At 35.2% G+C, this 19,100-nt stretch overlaps 1 protein-coding gene across 2 annotated transcripts in view; it reads left to right on the top strand.

The window, feature by feature from the left end:
- Rad23 (UV excision repair protein Rad23) overlaps nucleotides 1-3,046 on the top strand; it is a 114,324-nt gene extending 111,278 nt beyond the window's left edge. For both annotated transcript variants that reach the window (XM_090401449.1, XM_090401450.1), the window contains exon 8: nucleotides 1,976-3,046. In XM_090401449.1, coding sequence (XP_090257575.1) covers nucleotides 1,976-2,086 — 111 coding nt within the window. In that variant the 3' untranslated portion in view covers nucleotides 2,087-3,046. The remainder of the gene's footprint in view (nucleotides 1-1,975) is intronic.
- The last annotated feature ends 16,054 nt before the right edge of the window (nucleotides 3,047-19,100 follow it).

The following is a 19,100-nucleotide window of genomic DNA, read 5'->3' as shown; positions in this document are numbered from 1 at the left end:
TGATAAACCCTTTGCAAAGGTGTATCATCCAGGTGGTGACTTTGCAGTCACTGTTATGAGAATTGAGGTAGACTGACTGGGGTTCTCAACATATTGAAAAATATCAGTGTGAATAACAGCAGGATGACTGGATGGATGTCAGCCCATGTGCTACAAGAATGTGCAAAGGAACTGGCAGTGCCTCTGATGAAGTTTTTTAAGCTAAGTCAACTCTGGAAAGGTTTCAAAGGGGTGAAAAGAATGTAAGATAGTTCCATTACATGAACATGGTGCCTAGCCAGAAGTAGCAAATTACAGACGAATTGGTATCTATTTTATAATAAAGTGGCAGTGAAATTGGATAAAGGAAATTGTTACACCATAATACTGCTGGACTTTGCAAAGTCATTTGACAGAATACTGCATCAAAAACTATTATGAAAGTTTGAACAAATGGATATGAGACTGGCATAAATAATACAGAGGTGGCTGACAGACCTCAGTGGGTGGTGTATAGTGGAGCAGAATTAAGGCAAACAAAGGTGACTAATGGAGTGCCCAGGATTCTGTACTATGGCCACTCTTTAATTTGTATATTAAAGATATAGGAGAAGATTTAGGGAGAGGTGTTTAGTTGTTTGCTGACATGCAAACAATTCATGCAAATTGGGGGGGGACAATAGTTTACCAAGGTGATGTAGATATCCTGTAGGATGATTTAAATTGGCAGTATAGGCAAAGGACAATGGTTGTCAGTTTAATGTTGAAATGTAAGATAATGAACATGGAATTAAAATATTACATACTTTGTATAATATTGATGAGGCTAGGGATTTTGGGTTGATAGTGGACAGAAATTTGAAGTTCAGGGGATGTATTGTGGAAGTTGACAAAATATCTGAAAGGATTACTCGAATGTTGAAGAATACAATGCACATAAAGATGGGGAAGATTATCCTTCTTTATAAGGCTGTGATTCAGGCACATCCTGACCACTGTGTACAAATTTGGTCACTTGGGTTTCTTGAAGAATCAAAAGATGGAGGAGAGGGTTCAGAGACATGTGACTAAGCTGGTGACAGATCTGTAAAATTCTTCCTGTGAGGATAGATTGAAGGTGTGAATTGCCAGTTTAGTTGATAAGTGGGAGAGAGGGGACATGATAGAAACCTGTAAGTTACCAAAGGAATTCTATAAGATGGACACTTTTTTTTTTTTCAATATGAGTTGTGGGGGGGGGGGGACAAGGGATAACTCTTGTAAGTTGTGTAAGAGTGTGGTTTGTAAGGGCATGTGGACTACGTCTTTGCTTGGAGAGTGGTAAATGGGTGAAATGGATTTCTATGGAATGGAGTGCCCACTAACACTAACTACTGCTGGACAAAGCCCCCCCCCCCCCCACACACACACACAAAGTCCTATTCTTTCTTCTCTTGCCCATTATTATTCTTTCTGTTCAATAATAATAATGGGCATTAATATGAATGTAGCAGTTCAGTTAATTTTCACTATTGAAACAATCTCTATTAACAATGAAGATCTTGAGATTTTTTGTCATTCAACAATGTTGTAAACTGCTTTAGATTAGCAAAATTAATAAAACAGGGATTTGATGTCATGGTGGTAAGAAAAAAAATCCAGAGTAGTAAGTTAAACTAATACTGTCCACACTTGTTCCTAATAAATTAGTAATCATATATTCTAATGCACATTTATTAGCTGTATACAAAAATAACTTAAGATCCTGGTTCATTCATAATTGTAGAACGTCTGTGTGGGTGGGGGGAGAATCACTATGAAATGATACTGAAAGGAGAAGTACAGCCAATTTTCTTGTAAAACAAACAAACATAGTCTTTATCTAATCAAAAGGGAAAGAAACAAATTTCTGTTGTTGATAAACAGTTTTTATAAAGAGAGAAAAAAAATTGAATTATTTTAAATTTATAATAATACATTACTGGCAATTTTTTAACTAGTCATTTTTTTCCTCCAGCTTAAAGCTTTAGGTTTTCCAGAATACCTTGTTATTCAGGCATACTTCGCATGTGACAAAAATGAAAATCTTGCAGCCAATTTTCTTCTATCACAGAACTTTGATGACTGAAATGCATATTTTCCACAGTAGAAGAATTAAAGAAATGCTACTGAGGAGTAGTGCTATTGTTTTTTAATTGCTCATTTCATGAAATGATGCTTGACAAACCCAAGTACAGTGTTTCTCCAAGTTAAATTAACATCAAGTTTTGGCAGGAGTTATATAAAAATTTACATAAATGATGAGCACTTTCCTTTACTACTTATAGTAAGGGAGTCCTGGACCAAGAGTTAGTTGAGGAAAAGTGGAGGAGAAGGAATATTTGTTACCCACTTAATTTAATAAAGAGTTTGTCTTTTGCATCACAAAGTATTTAATTGTATCTTTAAAATTTATATTAAAAAAATTTATTAGTAATTCAGATTTCTCAGTATTGCATATGTTAACAAATTTATGCAAGATCTACTCCCTTCTTCAAATTCTGTTTAAACATAAGACAGGTTAATTTGCTTCATGAGTTCTGTTTTGGAGCTTCTAAATCCATTTTTATTTTTCTTAACTGTACCTAGATATGTTTTGCTATAAATTTAGTACTCACTGTGTGTTTCATATTTTGAAGACAAAAAAAAAAAAAATTCCTTACATATTTGTACAAATACCTATTGAAAATAAATTATTTCCCACTTTAGGAATATATACCATTATAACTTGTAATGTAATACAATGAACTGATACATGTAATTGGTGATCATAACTATTTTATGACTTTTAATTTAAATTGTTAAAAATCATTTGATTAAATTAGCAATTTCATTTTATTTTTTGTGATAAAAATGCAAAATGTTAAATTGGGTTTTACACTAATTTAATCAGTGTATATTTCTAAGACAACTACTACTCCTCATTAGTAGTGATTATTAAATTTGTTTGCCATGATCTGTTCTAAATGCGATTTTTAGAATCAGATACAACTTGTCATTTCATTTTGGAACCATTGTATAAAGATTATAGTTTTTCTTGAAATTGGTATTACTGTTTCTGCTGTTTTCTTTTATTTTGTCAGCTACATATAAAGTATAAAAGTTAAACACAGGCGCAAACTTGACTTGTTTGTCTGTTTGCTTACTTAGGAAATGGAGTAAAACCAGGTTTAAAATAGCTTGGTATCTTTAACATTTATTATACCCAAGGTAAAATACTTTCTACACACACACACACACAACAAACTTTATTTAAACTTATTTATTATTGAAAGTTGCAACTATTTCTAAAAACTGCTGTCATTTCATATTAAACATAGCAGCAGCAGATCTTATTGCATCTTTAATGGAGTAGGAGGAAGGTCTTCCCAGAAACAGTCATCTGTCACAAATGTTTTTTTTTCCAGAATTAGTGAACTATTTTAGTAGAACTGAAAATACAGAAATGGGTATGATATATATTCAAGATGATATACCATTGGCTTCAGGTAAATTGAGACATGACATTGTAATTTTTTTTTTTTTTTTTTTTAATTATTAGTGACTCTCTCTAATAGCAGACATCCACATTATGTTTACCATTAGTTTATTTTTTACATCTAAAATAATATATTACTAGTAACTCAAATGCTGCTGACAGATATTTATATGGAACATTTAACTTGAAATCAACAACACTCCCCACAATTAGATGAAATTTATGTTGATAAGCCGTGATAATGAGTATATTTTCTGATTTGGGGATAAGCATTTTAGCCTACAGATTCCTTTTCCACAATTTTTCTTACCCTCTTTTTAAGTATGTTTTATGAATCTTACCTGGAACAATCAGTATGGAAATTCCTTTGCGATGTCACACTCGATTTTAATTTCCTTTTTATAGATTAGTACTGGGAGAGCTCTCCTTTAGTCATTCAACCTTCTGATCAGGTCCTTTTAACTGTGCAATGTAAAACTTTTATACCTTATTTGAACATTTCTAGTCTACTATCATCTACTCTGGCTGCCTATCATGTTTCTGGTGGCATTAATTACTCTTGAATATTTTCTACCGCTACTATTAATTTTTAATTCATTTAACAATCATAAGTATTTACTCCAGATCTCCAGAATATCTTCAGCTTCTGTATCACATTTGTCATCTGATATCTTTTACAGTACTCTTTTCCTGTATTTAAAAGCTTTTTGCATTAGCCTCCAGAATTTTGCCACTTTTTTGATGATATTTATCTTCAAATGAAGTGAGCAAATATATATTTTAAAAAATGCTTTTTTTTTTTTTTTAGTACATTTACTGACTTACTTGGCAGGAATTTTCAGTATGATTTCTTCTCTTCCAGAATTGTCTCTTTAGCTTCTTGAGTCTACGATGAAGTTCTGATTTTTCTTCCTTTGTAGTAAACATGCCACCCTGAATCAATATTTTCTTCAGATTATTTTGCCACTGAGTCTTCAAAGTTTCGTTCTTGTTTTCAAACTCCATTTTTTCTTAAATACTGGTATATTTGAGTCTCCTGTTCACCTTTAAAAGCTGCACAACTTTGATTGTTTTTAAAACTTTATACGTGTTTATCTTGTTAAAGTAAATGGTGACCACTTGCTGTGCTGGTTTCTATAAATTAAAGAACAAAGAGAAAAATCGCAACTCAAAAACTAAGATGAATTTTTATGCAATTCGCTAAAAAGCAATATGATTGGAGATGCGAAAGAAACCCCTCATAAATAAATAGTTTAATTTTAGTTAAATGGCTACATGAAGACAGTGGTCAAAAACAAGAAGTGAAAATGAGATTGTCAAAGTGTCTTAATAAGAAATGTGATCATCCCTCATAGTAGTACAGTGCTCACAACAATACTATTTTCTACCATTTATAATGGTGTTCAGGAGCTCAGTTGCTGATAACAACCATTGTTCCTGGAAAGTATTCCTAAGTGCCTCAAGGTTTTGGGGAGAGAGGGGTTGAGAGTAGCAACACATCTACCTAGAGCATCTCAGACATGCTCAACAGATTAATGTCAAGAGACCTGGCTGGCCAGTCCATATGTATGATTGTTCTTGAAGATATTGGTCCATGAGCTTCGCTCATTGAGGGCAAGCATTATTGCCTTGTATGATAAATGTCTCCCCTTATTGCCCCTGCATAAAGACGAATACAGGAATCCAGGACATCATTTCTATAAGTTGCAACATTCATAGTTCTGCTAGGAAGCACATACAGGTCAGTGCATCCACCCAATAAGATGCCATCGCTTTCACAGATGTTAGACCAGCAGTTCTCAACCCTATGCCTGTGGGCACAAATGTGCCCACAGAGCTATTTGCATGCACCCACTGTCAATTATTATATAAAGAAAAAATAAAACTGGAAAATATAAGTCTACCACTAGCAATAATATTTATTGAAATCATAAAAAATGTTAACATTTATGTTATATTACAAACATTTTGTAATTTGTTATATTACAAACTTTGAGTGCGAGTGTTACCAGTGCCAATTTTGTGCATATGTTTTACGACTTACTTGTCTGTTTGCTTACTTGGGAAATAGGATTAAAACAAATTTATATAAAATTACTTGGTATCTTTAATACATGATATACCCAAGTTAAAAAACTTTCTACATATATATATATATATCTGTGAGAGTGGATTTTCAATGCTTCTTCATATCAAAACAGACTGATGTTGAGGATGACATGAGGTTGGCTTTAACACTCAGCCGTGAATTTCGAAGCTAGTTGTTGCCCAGATGCAAGTACAACCATTGCACGAAATATTACATTAGAATTCTGAAAAATCATTTTTGGTGTGTTTTCTTTACCCTATTAAAAATGCAAATATGGTGGGGTTGCAACTCGTATTGTGCTACCACATTTTTTTTTTCTCCATAGTATAGCAGGATATTTTCATGAGGAAGCTTTTACTTCAGAAGAAAATATTGTCTGCTAGGGGATTATTTGAAAACAATATTACTACTACACTCAATGAAGTTGCATACGCATCTTGGGAGGTTAATTCAACTGACAGTGAATGTTCAGTATGATAATTATATTATTATCATACTGAATCTTAAAATCCTTAACATTTGTTGCATTAACTACTTATTCCAGTAATGTGTTCCATTCACTGACAATTCTCCATGTAAAAAATTACTCTTCACTACACTCCTACATAACTTCCAGGGATGGCCTCTGGGTTTTCCCCTCTCATCTCCTACCATTTTATAATCCCTCACTAATTTAAATGTCACTTGTCTCTGGCCCCTCTCCAATGTTTCCACATCACATTGAAAATCAGGTGACTAAATCTCAGCACAATAGTCAAAGCTTGGGCTGACCAGTGCTTTATTGAGTGACACAACCAACTTATCCCTACGTGTTAGTATATTTCTTAACACAGTAGCACCATGATGTGCAGTCTTTACATCACTTAAAATATGTCCTCTAAACTTCAGTCTACTGTCAACCATCAAGCTTGAATCTCATCCACTTCCTACAGTACAGTACTATCAATATGGTACATAGTCTTATATTTCTTTGCTCCAAAGCAGCTACTTGCACTTATTAATACTGAAGCTCAACACAACTCCTTTATCCAAATTAAGTCTATTCAGATCTTCCCAAAAGGAATTAACATCAGCAATGATACTTTATAATTCTCCCCAACTTTGCATCATCAGCAAACAACTGAAGATCCCCAGTCAGTCAACATGATATACCGTATTTTTCCATGTATAAGACGAAACCAAAATTAAGAAATCAATATTTTAAACATAAAACAGAACACATTTGACATTTTTTTTTAATATTCAAAGTATATTTAGTAATTAGGTAATATTTTTAAGATACGTACTAAGAGGCATTTTTAGAGATGCATTTTCTGGGCTAACTTAGTTCGTGTTCTCATAGCCAACCCTTCTATTCTCATGGAGTTGAAGCACCATTTTGCCTTTCCTGTGAAATTAACAATATTCATTTCTCTTACAAACCTTTTTGCTTCATATTGAATAAGCTTGGTTGACAAACATATCCCACTCTGGTGCTGCTCCATAATCCAAGTCTTGCCATTTTGCTGGTTTTCCTCTTAAGGCCCTCTTCTTTTTTGGCATCTTGAGTAGTTGTTCTTCCTGTTTTCTCCACTGTCTAATCATACACTCAATTGGAGGAGGTCCAAGCTGTCCCTCTGAAGCTTTATTTCCATGTTCTTTTGTGTAATTGATGACTTTTAACTTGAATTTTGAAGAATATGACAATCGTTTTTTATTTTTGGACATTTTTATGTGCTAATGCTCAAAATATTGTTAATGCATTAGCTTACCCTGCCAACAAGTTGCAGACGTATGAATGCTTTCAGAGTTCTGATTGGTTTATTCAGAATCAGCTGTTAATGATGTCAATCAACAGAGTTAACATAGGCTAATGATTGGCAGAAGCCTGTTCACAGAGACAAGGTACCGGCAGTTTTGCCACGGCAACTGCAGGTTTCTCAACCAGTTATCCTTCCCCTTCCCCCGTGTATAAGGGCCCAACGACCCCCCCCCCCCCCCCCAAATTTTTGGTCTAAAAATTTTAGAAAAAAAGCATCATCTTATACACGGAAAAATAAGTATTTCATTTACAAGTTAAACAGAACCCTGTAGCACGTTGCTGGTTAACCTCCTTTTTGAAACTCAACTTGCTGGTATCATTCAGACAACCAGTCACCAATCCATCTAACCAATATACTATATATCCCATCCTCTGCAGGTTGTATGCCAACTTAACGCTTTTGCAATAGTCCAAGAATATCACTGTATATGATTCTCCCTTATTTAACACACTTATTTCCTTAATTATAAAATGCAAGTAAATTGCTAAAACAAAACCTACCCTTTACAAACCCATGCTGACCATCATAAAGAATACACAGTCTTGGTACAAATACTGTTACAACTTCTGCGCACACACACACTCACACCCACACCCTCTTCACTGCCCACAGAATTGCACGAGTGTGGTTCTGGCAGTGGTGCTATGCGCAGCCAACATTTGCGTGTATATCAGTAGAGAGAGAGTTCTCTAGCTGTACAGGTTAACATGCAGTGGGGAGATTATGAGAACCATGTAGATATAGTAACACTTCAAGGTTGTAATACAGCCACCTGTTGTTTTCAACATGCTAAAACCACTCGGGATCAGTACGATGTTTGTGTATCGTACTATTAACCATTATAACAATACAGAAGATGTATCTGATTGCCAAAGAACATGTGAAATGTACTGCGTCAAGATGCAACAGCTTGTGAGGACTATGAAGGCATGTCTTCACTGTAATTCTGTGAGAACACAAAAAGTGATGTCATGAGAGAGGAACGTTTCACAGAGAATGATGTCATGTGTACTAAGTGAGAGCCTGTCATCATTTTGCTGGACACTTCCTAACACCACAACTTATGCAGCAGAGTGTGATAAAATCAAAAGTCACTTCTCTAGCAGTACACAAACAACAGACACATAGATATCGTCTTCGCTGATAAGATTTTCATCATTGAAGAGTTGTTAAACTGCCAAAGCAATCCAATATATGCCCTGGATGGTTGCACAGCGCGTGCTATAGCACCTAGGATTCAGAGAAGTCGTCGCGCCATATCAGTGATGGTTTGGTGGGGGTGACATATCCAATTGCATTTCTGCAAGAAATGTATCAAAACCTCTGCTATAGTGTATCAAGACAACATGCTGGAACCTGTGGTAAGGCTCCTGAACACCTTGTTTCAGAGTAGGCAATCGACCTCCCAATAAGACTCAGCCCCTACACACAACACTTGTTGGAGGCAAATATGCCTGGCCACATTCACCATCTGGAAGTTCTGATTTGAATCTGTTGGACTTCAAATTGTAGTTGGAGCTTGACAGAGTAGCCTGCAAGAAACGACACCCCAGCATCACCTGCCTGAAGGTGGATTTGGAGCAAGCACTGGCAGCATTTCTCCTTGATATTGTGCATGCTGCCATCACTATGTGGCCTCACAGACTTCAAGTATGCATGAAGGCAAAGGGGGGATATTTTCGAACATCGAGTGTTGCCATATACATATAATATGTGCTGAAAGCTGTAAATGTTTATTGATAGATCAAAGGTTTATGCACTGTTCAAGTTATAACAGTATTTATGTATCTTGTATTCTGTTCTTAACCAATCTCTCCAACATCTTGAGTACAACTGCAGTTATACAGATTTGTCTGGAATTGGAAATTTCTATCCTAGAACCATGCTTGTGGAATGATATTATTTTCCTTCTTTCCATTCCTTAGGAACTTTAGCCACTGCAAGTTTGTCATTAAACAGCCAGGTCAAGGTTGTGCACATTCCTTAATAATAATAATGGTGATATTTATCCATTCCCACAGCCTTATTAACATCTAACCCAATCAACACCAGATTCCTTCACTTCTAATTCTCCAATTACTTGCCTCTCTTGCATGGCATCATTTACACCAGTATGATATATGCTGATAATTTCCACTATCCTTTGCAATAGTCACTCTGCTGCCATGACTATCTACCAGTGTATACTTGTCATAATTGTTCTTCCTCTTGCTTGCCATATGGCAAAAGAAATCCCTTGAATTTACCTTGGCCTGACCAGACAATCTCCTCTCATACTGCACCTTTTCTTTCTTTATCATTCTCATCACATTCCTAGCCTGCAATGCATACTCTTCATGGATCCGATTGTCAACCAACTGTATCTCCTGCATAGCATTTTCTTTTCCAACACAGCTTGCTTGATTTCACTGTTCGTCCATTTCACTCCTACTCTGTTTACTCACTTAACTATTGGTATGCAGTTATACATTGCTTGTGTCAGATACTGCCCAGTGAATTTCCATGCACTGTCAGTATCTTTTCTGCACAGCTCATGTACCCAATCATATTAATGCTAGTTGACTAGAGAGCTTCCCGTAATCACCCACTTTATAATTCCACATATATCTTTTTTTGGGCAGTAATGTTTCCTTGTTTCACTATTTCAAAGTTTTCAATGAAGATCATCTTTTTACATGCCCAACCAGTTTTCCTTAAACATTTCACAATCAGTATTCTCTACATTCCCTGGCCTATAACAGCATCCTATCAGATATACTAGACTGTTGATTCCAACTTCGTGCAGATTAAAAATCTGCACATGTACTATCAACTTCTACATTTTATGGACGCAATTTATCTGCAATTGTGAAGGGGGGGGGGGGGTGTTCAAAAAAAGGCCAAACTTTTTAAATAGTGCACCAACCAGCACAGAGAGTGTGTGCTGCAGCTACTGAGCACACCTAGCGGCAGGTTTTAACAACAAACTGTTTTGTTGTTAAAATTTGCCCTGTTCTGCTATGAGCATTAGTCAAGTTACATCTGCTGAAGCGAGCACTTGCACAAGCTGTTCGTCAGATTAGTGACAATGAAAGAGCTTGAAGAACAATGAGCGTGTGTGAAATTTTGCTGAAAACTTGGTAGCTTGACGTAGGTTTTTGGCTATGATGTTGAAACCAAGATGCAATCATCGCAGTGGTTGGGGGAGGGGTTCCCTCAACCAAAAAAAGCACGGATGAATCAGTCTAAGATCAAGATGGTGTTGGTTGTGTTTTTTGATTGGAAAGGCATTGTCCATTATGAATTTGTACCACGTGGTCAGATGGTAAACAAAGAGTTGTACCAGGAAGTTTTAGTGCATTTGAGGGATGCTCTTCCTGTGCACAGGAAGAGGCCTGAACTGCGGGAAAACCAGACTTGGATGTTGCACCATGACAATATGCTCACATGTCGCTCCCATCCACCCTATTCTCCAGACTTTCCTGTTTCTCAAACTTAAAACCACTTTGAAAGGATATCGTTTCCAAACCATAAAGGAGATTCAAGAAAATGCGATAAGAGAACTGCATGCCATTAAGAAAGTGCATTCCAACGATGGAAGAAATGTTGAGAATGGTGTATTGCCAGTAGAGGGGACTACTTTGAAGGGGACAGTGTTTAAAATGAGCAATAAAGTCTTTATAGCAAGGGTTCGGTCTTTTTTTGAACACACCTTGTATTAATACTACTCCTCCTCTTCACATTCCTATCCTTCTGAAAAATTCTATATCTTTCCATTTCTTTTCCCAACATCATATCCTCAGACAACCAAGTTTCACTTATAACTGCTTATCTTTGGGCATACTGACCGAACGCAACAAACACAGCTCTTTTATTTCAAATACTCCTTACATTTGTATACAAACATAATCCGTGTGTCCTTGAGGCTCTTCTACTAGTACCGACATTCTCTATTCTAGCTGCAATATTGCATCTCTCTCTCTCTCTCTGGTCTGACCCTTCCTGTTTCACTGATCCTGACTGATTTGCCATTCATACCTGTCTCATCTTCACTTTTATGCATTCAATCAAGTTGTGCTACCACAACCACATCTTCAACCTTTTATCCTTCTTCCTCCTGTTGTAAAACCCATTTGGCTATGCCATCCTGATTCATAAGTACCCTTTGATCATTAGCTACATTAGTGTCTTGATTCTATGCCTTCTCAGCAAACAATAGCCTTTCTAAATATCTGAACAACAAACCAGCCTCGCACAACATGGCCATTATCTCTGCTCTCCTTCTTAACTTACTATTGTCATATCTGGGCAACACGCTAATGACTTTTCCAACACTATTATTCTTTATCTTCCCCAATTTTTATGTGCACCCTAATTCTGATGCCTGCTCTTCCTTCTCTGCAAAGCATCAGTTATTTGTTTCATTATTCCACCAGAAAGCATGTTTTGTGCACATTGTCTTCACACCTCTAATAATAGTCCCCATAGAAGAAAATATGATTATCCTTTGACTTTTCTCATTCACATCAGCCAATCTCTTTAGGTGTTTAATCTCATCTTTCAGACTTCATTTCACTTTTCCTTTTCACCAACTCTTGGCTAAGCTCTTCTACTACAGTCCTGACTAGCTCTCATTTCTAAATGCTCTAATCTATCAATACACTTTTCACAGTTCCCACAGCTCAATGTTGTGTTACAGTCTGGCAGTTAAGAACCACTGCTCTAGTTCTCTGAACAACAGCATGGTGGGTGAATTGAACATGCATGATCACATCAAGACAACTTGCTTTGGTTGAGTTATTTTGAATTATGGTTGATGCAACTAAGGCTTTGAGGCATTATAGCAGTAAAATGTGTGTTCTTGGTCCAGTTTTTGTGTGATGTGTGATAAAGAACCTAAGCTTTCTAGGAAAACAAAAATCTTTGCCACTTCCATACTAGCTTGCCTTCATTTGAAAAGCTGATATAAAAAGATCCTTCCTTTTCTAGACAGAATTCAAATCGATATCTTTTCACTCAAAGGGAATTATTATCAGCAGAGCTATATCGGTGCTTCCTATCTCCATCGAGACTGGATAACTTTTTTATGCGAATCCCACATTTTAGTTGAAAGCTCTTACGTTCTTGTAATATAATAAGAATTGAACCAAATTATTTTCAGCCAATGAAAAGTGTCACAACTATATAAAGCAGTCACATAATACTATTTATACAAAAAGAAAGAATGTGAAAATAAGTTAAATAATCATTTAGACACGTGATAAAATAGCAATAAATGATTATTTTAATGGAAATGATAGTTACTAAAAATTGAGAGGAATTGAGAAAAGCTGGATGTAATGAGGATGGCAAATATTAGGTCTAAAACTTAAAGGTACCAAAAAATTATATTCTTGGTTTAATCCTTTATCCAAGTGTAAGCAAACAAGTTTGTGCCCGAACTTTCAGGACTGGGGCAACTGATGTAAAGAAGTTAATGACTTCGCATCACTTGCCTTAGTATCCCATAATGCAAAGCACATCTCCTTGCAGACATGTATAATGCTATGCATTATGGGAAGGGTCCCTACCCAGACTGGGTAATGACACTTTGCTTACACTTGGATAAAAGATTAAACCAAGAATATAACTTCTTGGTATCTTTAATTTATAATATAACCAAGTGGAAAAACTTGCAAAAAAGTATTAGGTCTGATTCTCTCGTTTGTGTTGGCTGGCAAAAAATAAACTGTTGAAGCTTTTCCAAATGATATGAGTATTCTAGGTTTTAGGTACATGAAAGACCTGGTTTTTGTTTCTTTCCCCTTCAACACATCATTCTTTTTTTAAGCAGCAGTTCAAATTCATGCAGTGCTTCTTTACTTACAAGAATTTAATTTATCTGTTACTTAAAATATTTTTAACATAAAAGTAAAAAAAAAAATTGAATAATATGATCCAGTATTTTATCTGACAATAACTGAAGCATTTTCAAGGACAAAATAACAAGGCACGTGAAATTTACTTAATTTCACAGAAAATTCATTGTGGAAATTATTCTTCAGAAGGAAAATTTGTTTCTATAGATTTCAAAGCAAAGATGTTTTTTCTTTATTTTACAAAATAATTGTTTGACAAAAATAATTATCTTGAATCAAGTGAGAACAAATAAAATGTATTGTCAACTAAGTGATTAGACAGCTGATTTACGCCATGTAAAGATTTACATAATTTCACTATCATTTTGTTTTATATATAATTACTCAGAGGTTCACGTGTTGTCTTACTGTATTCCTGTAAAATCCCTTTACTATGCAGGGAATGTGTAATTAGTTCCAAAATAGATGGGTGGCCTATAATTGAAAACACCTCATCTTTTGAATTAGTTTGGGGGGGGGGGGGGGACTGAATCGGTGTTAAGTGCATACAAAAATAGTGAAAGGTTACAAAAATAAATAAACATTCCTAAATTAGTGCTCTTACTATCTAACCAACCTATCACACTTCTCTAAAATATTCATATTCAATCTACAGTCTATAGTAGATAAATAAGAAGAAGAAAGATTAATATTTTAAGAAAAAAATTAAGGAATTCACTAATCGGTAAAATACAAAATAAATAAATAAATAATAGGGAAATAAAACTATATTTTCTAAAATATGTCTTGTTTTGAATTAGATTTTCATATATGTTAATCATTACAATATTATTTCAGTTTTCTGGCAATGATTTGTGCAGACACGAAACAAAGTAGTAAGAACACAAAATGTTTACAGGCATCATGTGTGGCCAGTTTTTTTAGTTGATTTAAATAGAACTATAGTCTCTGAGATATCTGAAATTTTTTTTTTAACACATTTGCTTAGGAGTGCACTGTAAAGCATAGGCAAATGAGTCTTGTTAGAATCAAAGTTTTAGGACCTATGGCTATGGTATTGAGCATGTGGTTTGCTAATCCACTTTATTCATATTGGTGTTCTCTGACCGCAGGTCTACCATACCGTCCATAATTAGGCAGTGTATTCTGTATGCTGCACTTGGTTTATAGACAATTTGGTATTTGTTTTGTTTTTCATAAAACACAAGTAATTAGTTCACCTGATGGCAGAGGAGTAGGATGTTTAAGAAGGATAATTTTTTATTTTTCTATTTTCATGATAAAATTAATTCAGAGGTAGGCAATGTGTCTTTGTTGTTGGGGACAGATTGCAAAAACATGTATATGTTACGTGCAAATTGTGAAATCGCACAATTCACAGAATGCAGAACGCTTTTGCTCATTCTGTGAATTGTGCAGAATTTTGCACAATTCATGAAATGAGCAGAAAACGTAATGCACCCAATTCATGAATTGGGTGCATCTCGTTATAAACTGGTGAAGAGCATTTCTTATTGATTGTTGCTGAAAGTTTACTCGCGGCTTATATAATATGTGATGATTAGGTTTTAAACATCCATATTTGTTAAATTCTAGATCCCTACATCCAAAATGGAACGAACCTAACCTAACCAGTTAGTCAAGTGTTACAGTAAATTTGTATCTAACATCAGAATTCCTTTCGTTATATTTAGTAAGGTCAGTTTCTCATTGGCGTGAGTTGCACGACCCTCGGCTTATATAATATGTGACAATTAGGTTTTAAACATCCATATTTGTAAAATTTTAGCTCCCTACTTCCAAAATGGAACCTAACCTGACCTAACCTAACCTAACCAGTTCATCAAGTGTTACAGTAAATTTGTACCTAACATCAGAATTCCTTTCGTCGTATTTAGTAAGGTTAGTTTTTCATTGACGTGAGTTGCACGACCTGCGGCTTATATATATAATATGTGACGATTAGGTTTTAAACATCCGTATTTGTTAAATTTTAGATCCCTACATCCAAAATGGAATCTAACCTAAGGTTAGGTTAGGTTAGTTTAGGGCCCAATTCATGAAATAAGCAGAAATCGTAATGCTCATTTCACAAATTGTGCAAAATTCTTTACATTCCACGAACTATACAAGCACGTTATACAGTTCACGGAATGAGCAAGTGTTGCGCATTCCGTGAATTTTGCGATTTCACAATTTGTGTGTAACATATATAACAAACCCAAAACGAAGGCTAACAGTGCACAAGTAAGAAACTGTTTTCCGAATGTTCCAAACAAGTTGGTGAGAGCAGACTTCTCAAGGCGATTCCTCTAACTTGCCTGCAGATTCTGCTTTGACAAAGAAAATAACCAGTGAATGACAAAGTGAATAAATTTCACTATATCCACTGCAAAGGCTTGTGCGAGCAAATGAAGTGTCTTCTAAAGGTACATTAATGAGAAGTGATTCAATATAAAAACAAACCATTAAATTTACTTCTAAATAAGAGTTAGTTATTCGTTAAACCATTAAATTGTTAGTCTGTATAGAAAATTTTTTTTAATATCCAGAAAAGTGGCAGAATTTTTTTTTTTTATGAAAGAGCAGGGGAATTACCAATATGAGCTGTTAATAAATGTGCTAAAAACTTGGCTATGTGATGTCAGAGAATCTAGTCAACAACTGGATGAAAAGGAATGCCTTCCTTGTTGATCTTTGGTAGAGTAAAGAAATGAAAGGTTCTTACAAAAGAAATTTATCTATGGTATATCCATCAAGGCTTACAACTTCAACTAACAGTGAGTTTAATTTTCTGAATTGACTGCTGGTGGGGTTGTGATCCATTTCCTTCTACATTGATCTATTACATAGTAAAAAGATAGTTGTAATTTGCATTGTCCATAACTACTTTACCAGCTCTTAGTGATGAGACGACTTGAGTCTGAAGGATTGTGCGAGCAAATGAAGTGTCTTCTAAAGGTACATTAATGAGAAGTGATTCAATATAAAAACAAACCATTAAATTTACTTCTAAATAAGAGTTAGTTATTCGTTAAACCATTAAATTGTTAGTCTGTATAGAAAATTTTTTTTAATATCCAGAAAAGTGGCAGAATTTTTTTTTTTATGAAAGAGCAGGGGAATTACCAATATGAGCTGTTAATAAATGTGCTAAAAACTTGGCTATGTGATGTCAGAGAATCTAGTCAACAACTGGATGAAAAGGAATGCCTTCCTTGTTGATCTTTGGTAGAGTAAAGAAATGAAAGGTTCTTACAAAAGAAATTTATCTATGGTATCTCCATCAAGGCTTACAACTTCAACTAACAGTGGGTTTAATTTTCTGAATTGACTGCTGGTGGGGTTGTGATCCATTTCTTTCTACATTGATCTATTACATAGTAAAAAGATAGTTGTAATTTGCATTGTCCATAACTACTTTACCAGCTCTTAGTGAAGAGACGACTTGAGTCTGAAGGATTGTAAAGCTTGAATTTCTGCTAAGGACATGTCTGTAGGAGGAAGCTTTGATTTCACTAGCATAGATCAGACTTCTAGACCAAGTTTATTGGTGTCCTCACTAGAGAGAGTGGATAAATTCCATTCAGTATTACAAAAGGAAATCAAATAAAGTATCTTCGTAGGAACTGTGGCAAATTCATGTTGCCACAGTTTCAATCCTGTTGAAAGAACAGGAACTGAAATTAAAGGCTTGAGATGTTAACTACCTAGTTATCTCCAACAGTTGGATGTGGGCTTTGCTTAGAGAAAAGGGCAGTGAAGAGGCGACATTTAGATCACTCGTATTAAATGATTGGGCGAAGAGTGTTTAGCAATCATACAAGAATTTTGAGGATCTACAATGGAGGTAATACCAAGATCAGTGAGTGAATAAAAGAAATTTTCTACGTGGTTTTGGGTTGTAAAAGTATAGCTTCAAGAAGGTGTATTCTTTCCATTCACTAGCCTTGGAATATCAATTGCACATTTTGGACTGATGATTATTCGAAATTTCTTGATAGGGGTTTGTTTTTTCCTCTCAGCTACCATGCTAGCATTTGCATATTCTTCTGAGGTACATGACGTAAATGTAGAAACAATGTAAGCCTATGTCCATTACCCGGGTAAATGGTGTTTGGGGGGTAGGATCTGGATGGCAGAAAGGTTACCTAGCAAACAGAATCTGACTAGTCATTTTGACTCAGGTATGCTTTAAGTTAATATTTTTATATCATTCCCAGCCAGAACAGGTTGTAGCATATTAAGAGTTAACTACTCTGGTATATCTTGATTTAGGGAGCAAAAACAAGAATGAAAAAATAATTTATTACCTAAGATGAATATTCGTGCTGCGTAATCCCATGGAAAAATGGTATTCTGTCTATACCAGTATCCAAAAAAAAAAAAAAAAGACTGTTCCAAGTTGATCATGGGCAAGTAGGATTTTTTCCTCCTAGAAACAGTTTTTAACCCTTCATTATAAAAAAAATAAACTTACCATAGAACATGTTATTACAGACAATAATTAGTTAGGATTAAAGAATTGCCTATTCCATTTAAGGAATAAAAGCATCAAAAGGGTTTATATGTTTTAGAGGAATATCAACTCAGTATTTCAAATGGCATTACATACTTCAATGGTGTGAGTTAGGGCCCCCTCCCCCACCACTAATGATCCAGAATAAATTGGTTATTCTGGATCATTCTTTCTTCAACATAATCATTGATCCTACATACTATTGTTGGATGTACTGGTTTGGCCCTTGCTGATGTTCTAGTTGGTCCACACTTGACCACAGCAATTTTTGTTATGAAGTTCTTAATATCTGTCGTAGTGACCTCACCTTTCATGAGTGAAAAATATTAGTATTTTAGCATAACACTTGCTATATAGAGGAAAGTTGGACTGGATTTTTCTGTGTATAAGACGATACTTTTTTCTGAAATATTTAGACCAAAAATTGGGGGTCATCTTATACAGGGGGGCTAACCGGTTTAGAGACCTGCGGTTGCTGTGGCGAAACTGCCAGTACCTTGTCTCTGCAAACAGGCTTCCACCAATCACTAGCCTTTGTTAAATGTGTCAATTGCCATAATTAATGGCTGATTCTGAATAAACCAATCAGAACTCTAAAAGCATTTATACGTCTGCAACTTGTTGGCGGAGTAAGTTAATGCATTAACAATATTTTGAGTGCTAGCCCATAAAAATGTCCGAAAATAAAAAACAATTGTCATATTCTTCGAAATTCAAGTTAAAAGTCATCAATTACGCAAAAAACATGGAAATAAAGAGAGACAGTTTGGAGGTCCAAACTGTCTCTCTGAAGAAAACAGGAAGAACAACTATTCAAGAAGCCAAAAAAGAAGGCCTTAAGAGGAAAACCAGCAAAATGGCCAAACTTCGAGCAGAGGCTTAAGACTTGGATTATGGAGCGGCGCCAGAGTGGGATATGTGTGTCAACCAAGCTTATTCAATATGATGCAAAAGGGTTTCCAAGAGAAATGAACATTCACAAGAAAGGCAAAATGGTGCTTCGACTTCATGAGGAGAGATGGGTTGGCCATGAGAACACGAACCAAGTTAGCCCAGAAAATGCATCTTAGTATGTATCTTAAAAATATTACCTAATTACTAATGATACTTTGAATATAAAAAAAAATATCAGATGTGTTCTGTTTTATGTTTAAAATATTGATTTCTTAATTTTGGGTTCAAAAAGGTAGGGTTCATAGAAAAATACGTTATGTACTACATAGTATTGTTGTGGATATGTTAATCTAACTGTTCATTGGAGACACAATGCCTTTGCATGGAGCAGTAAGGAAATAGACTAGTTATGTAAAAATTACATTACTTCGAAGAGGTGTTCAATTTTGTTTGGTATCACAGCAGCTATTCTGCTTGCTTTCAT

The sequence above is a fragment of the Typopeltis vanoorti genome, chromosome 12, assembly GCF_054136105.1.
Source record: "Typopeltis vanoorti isolate ZY-2024b chromosome 12, IOZ_Tvanoo_1.0, whole genome shotgun sequence".
NCBI lineage: Eukaryota > Metazoa > Arthropoda > Arachnida > Uropygi > Thelyphonidae > Typopeltis > Typopeltis vanoorti.
The sequence above is the reverse complement of the archived record's forward strand: the minus strand, read 5'-3'. Positions and strand labels throughout refer to the sequence as shown.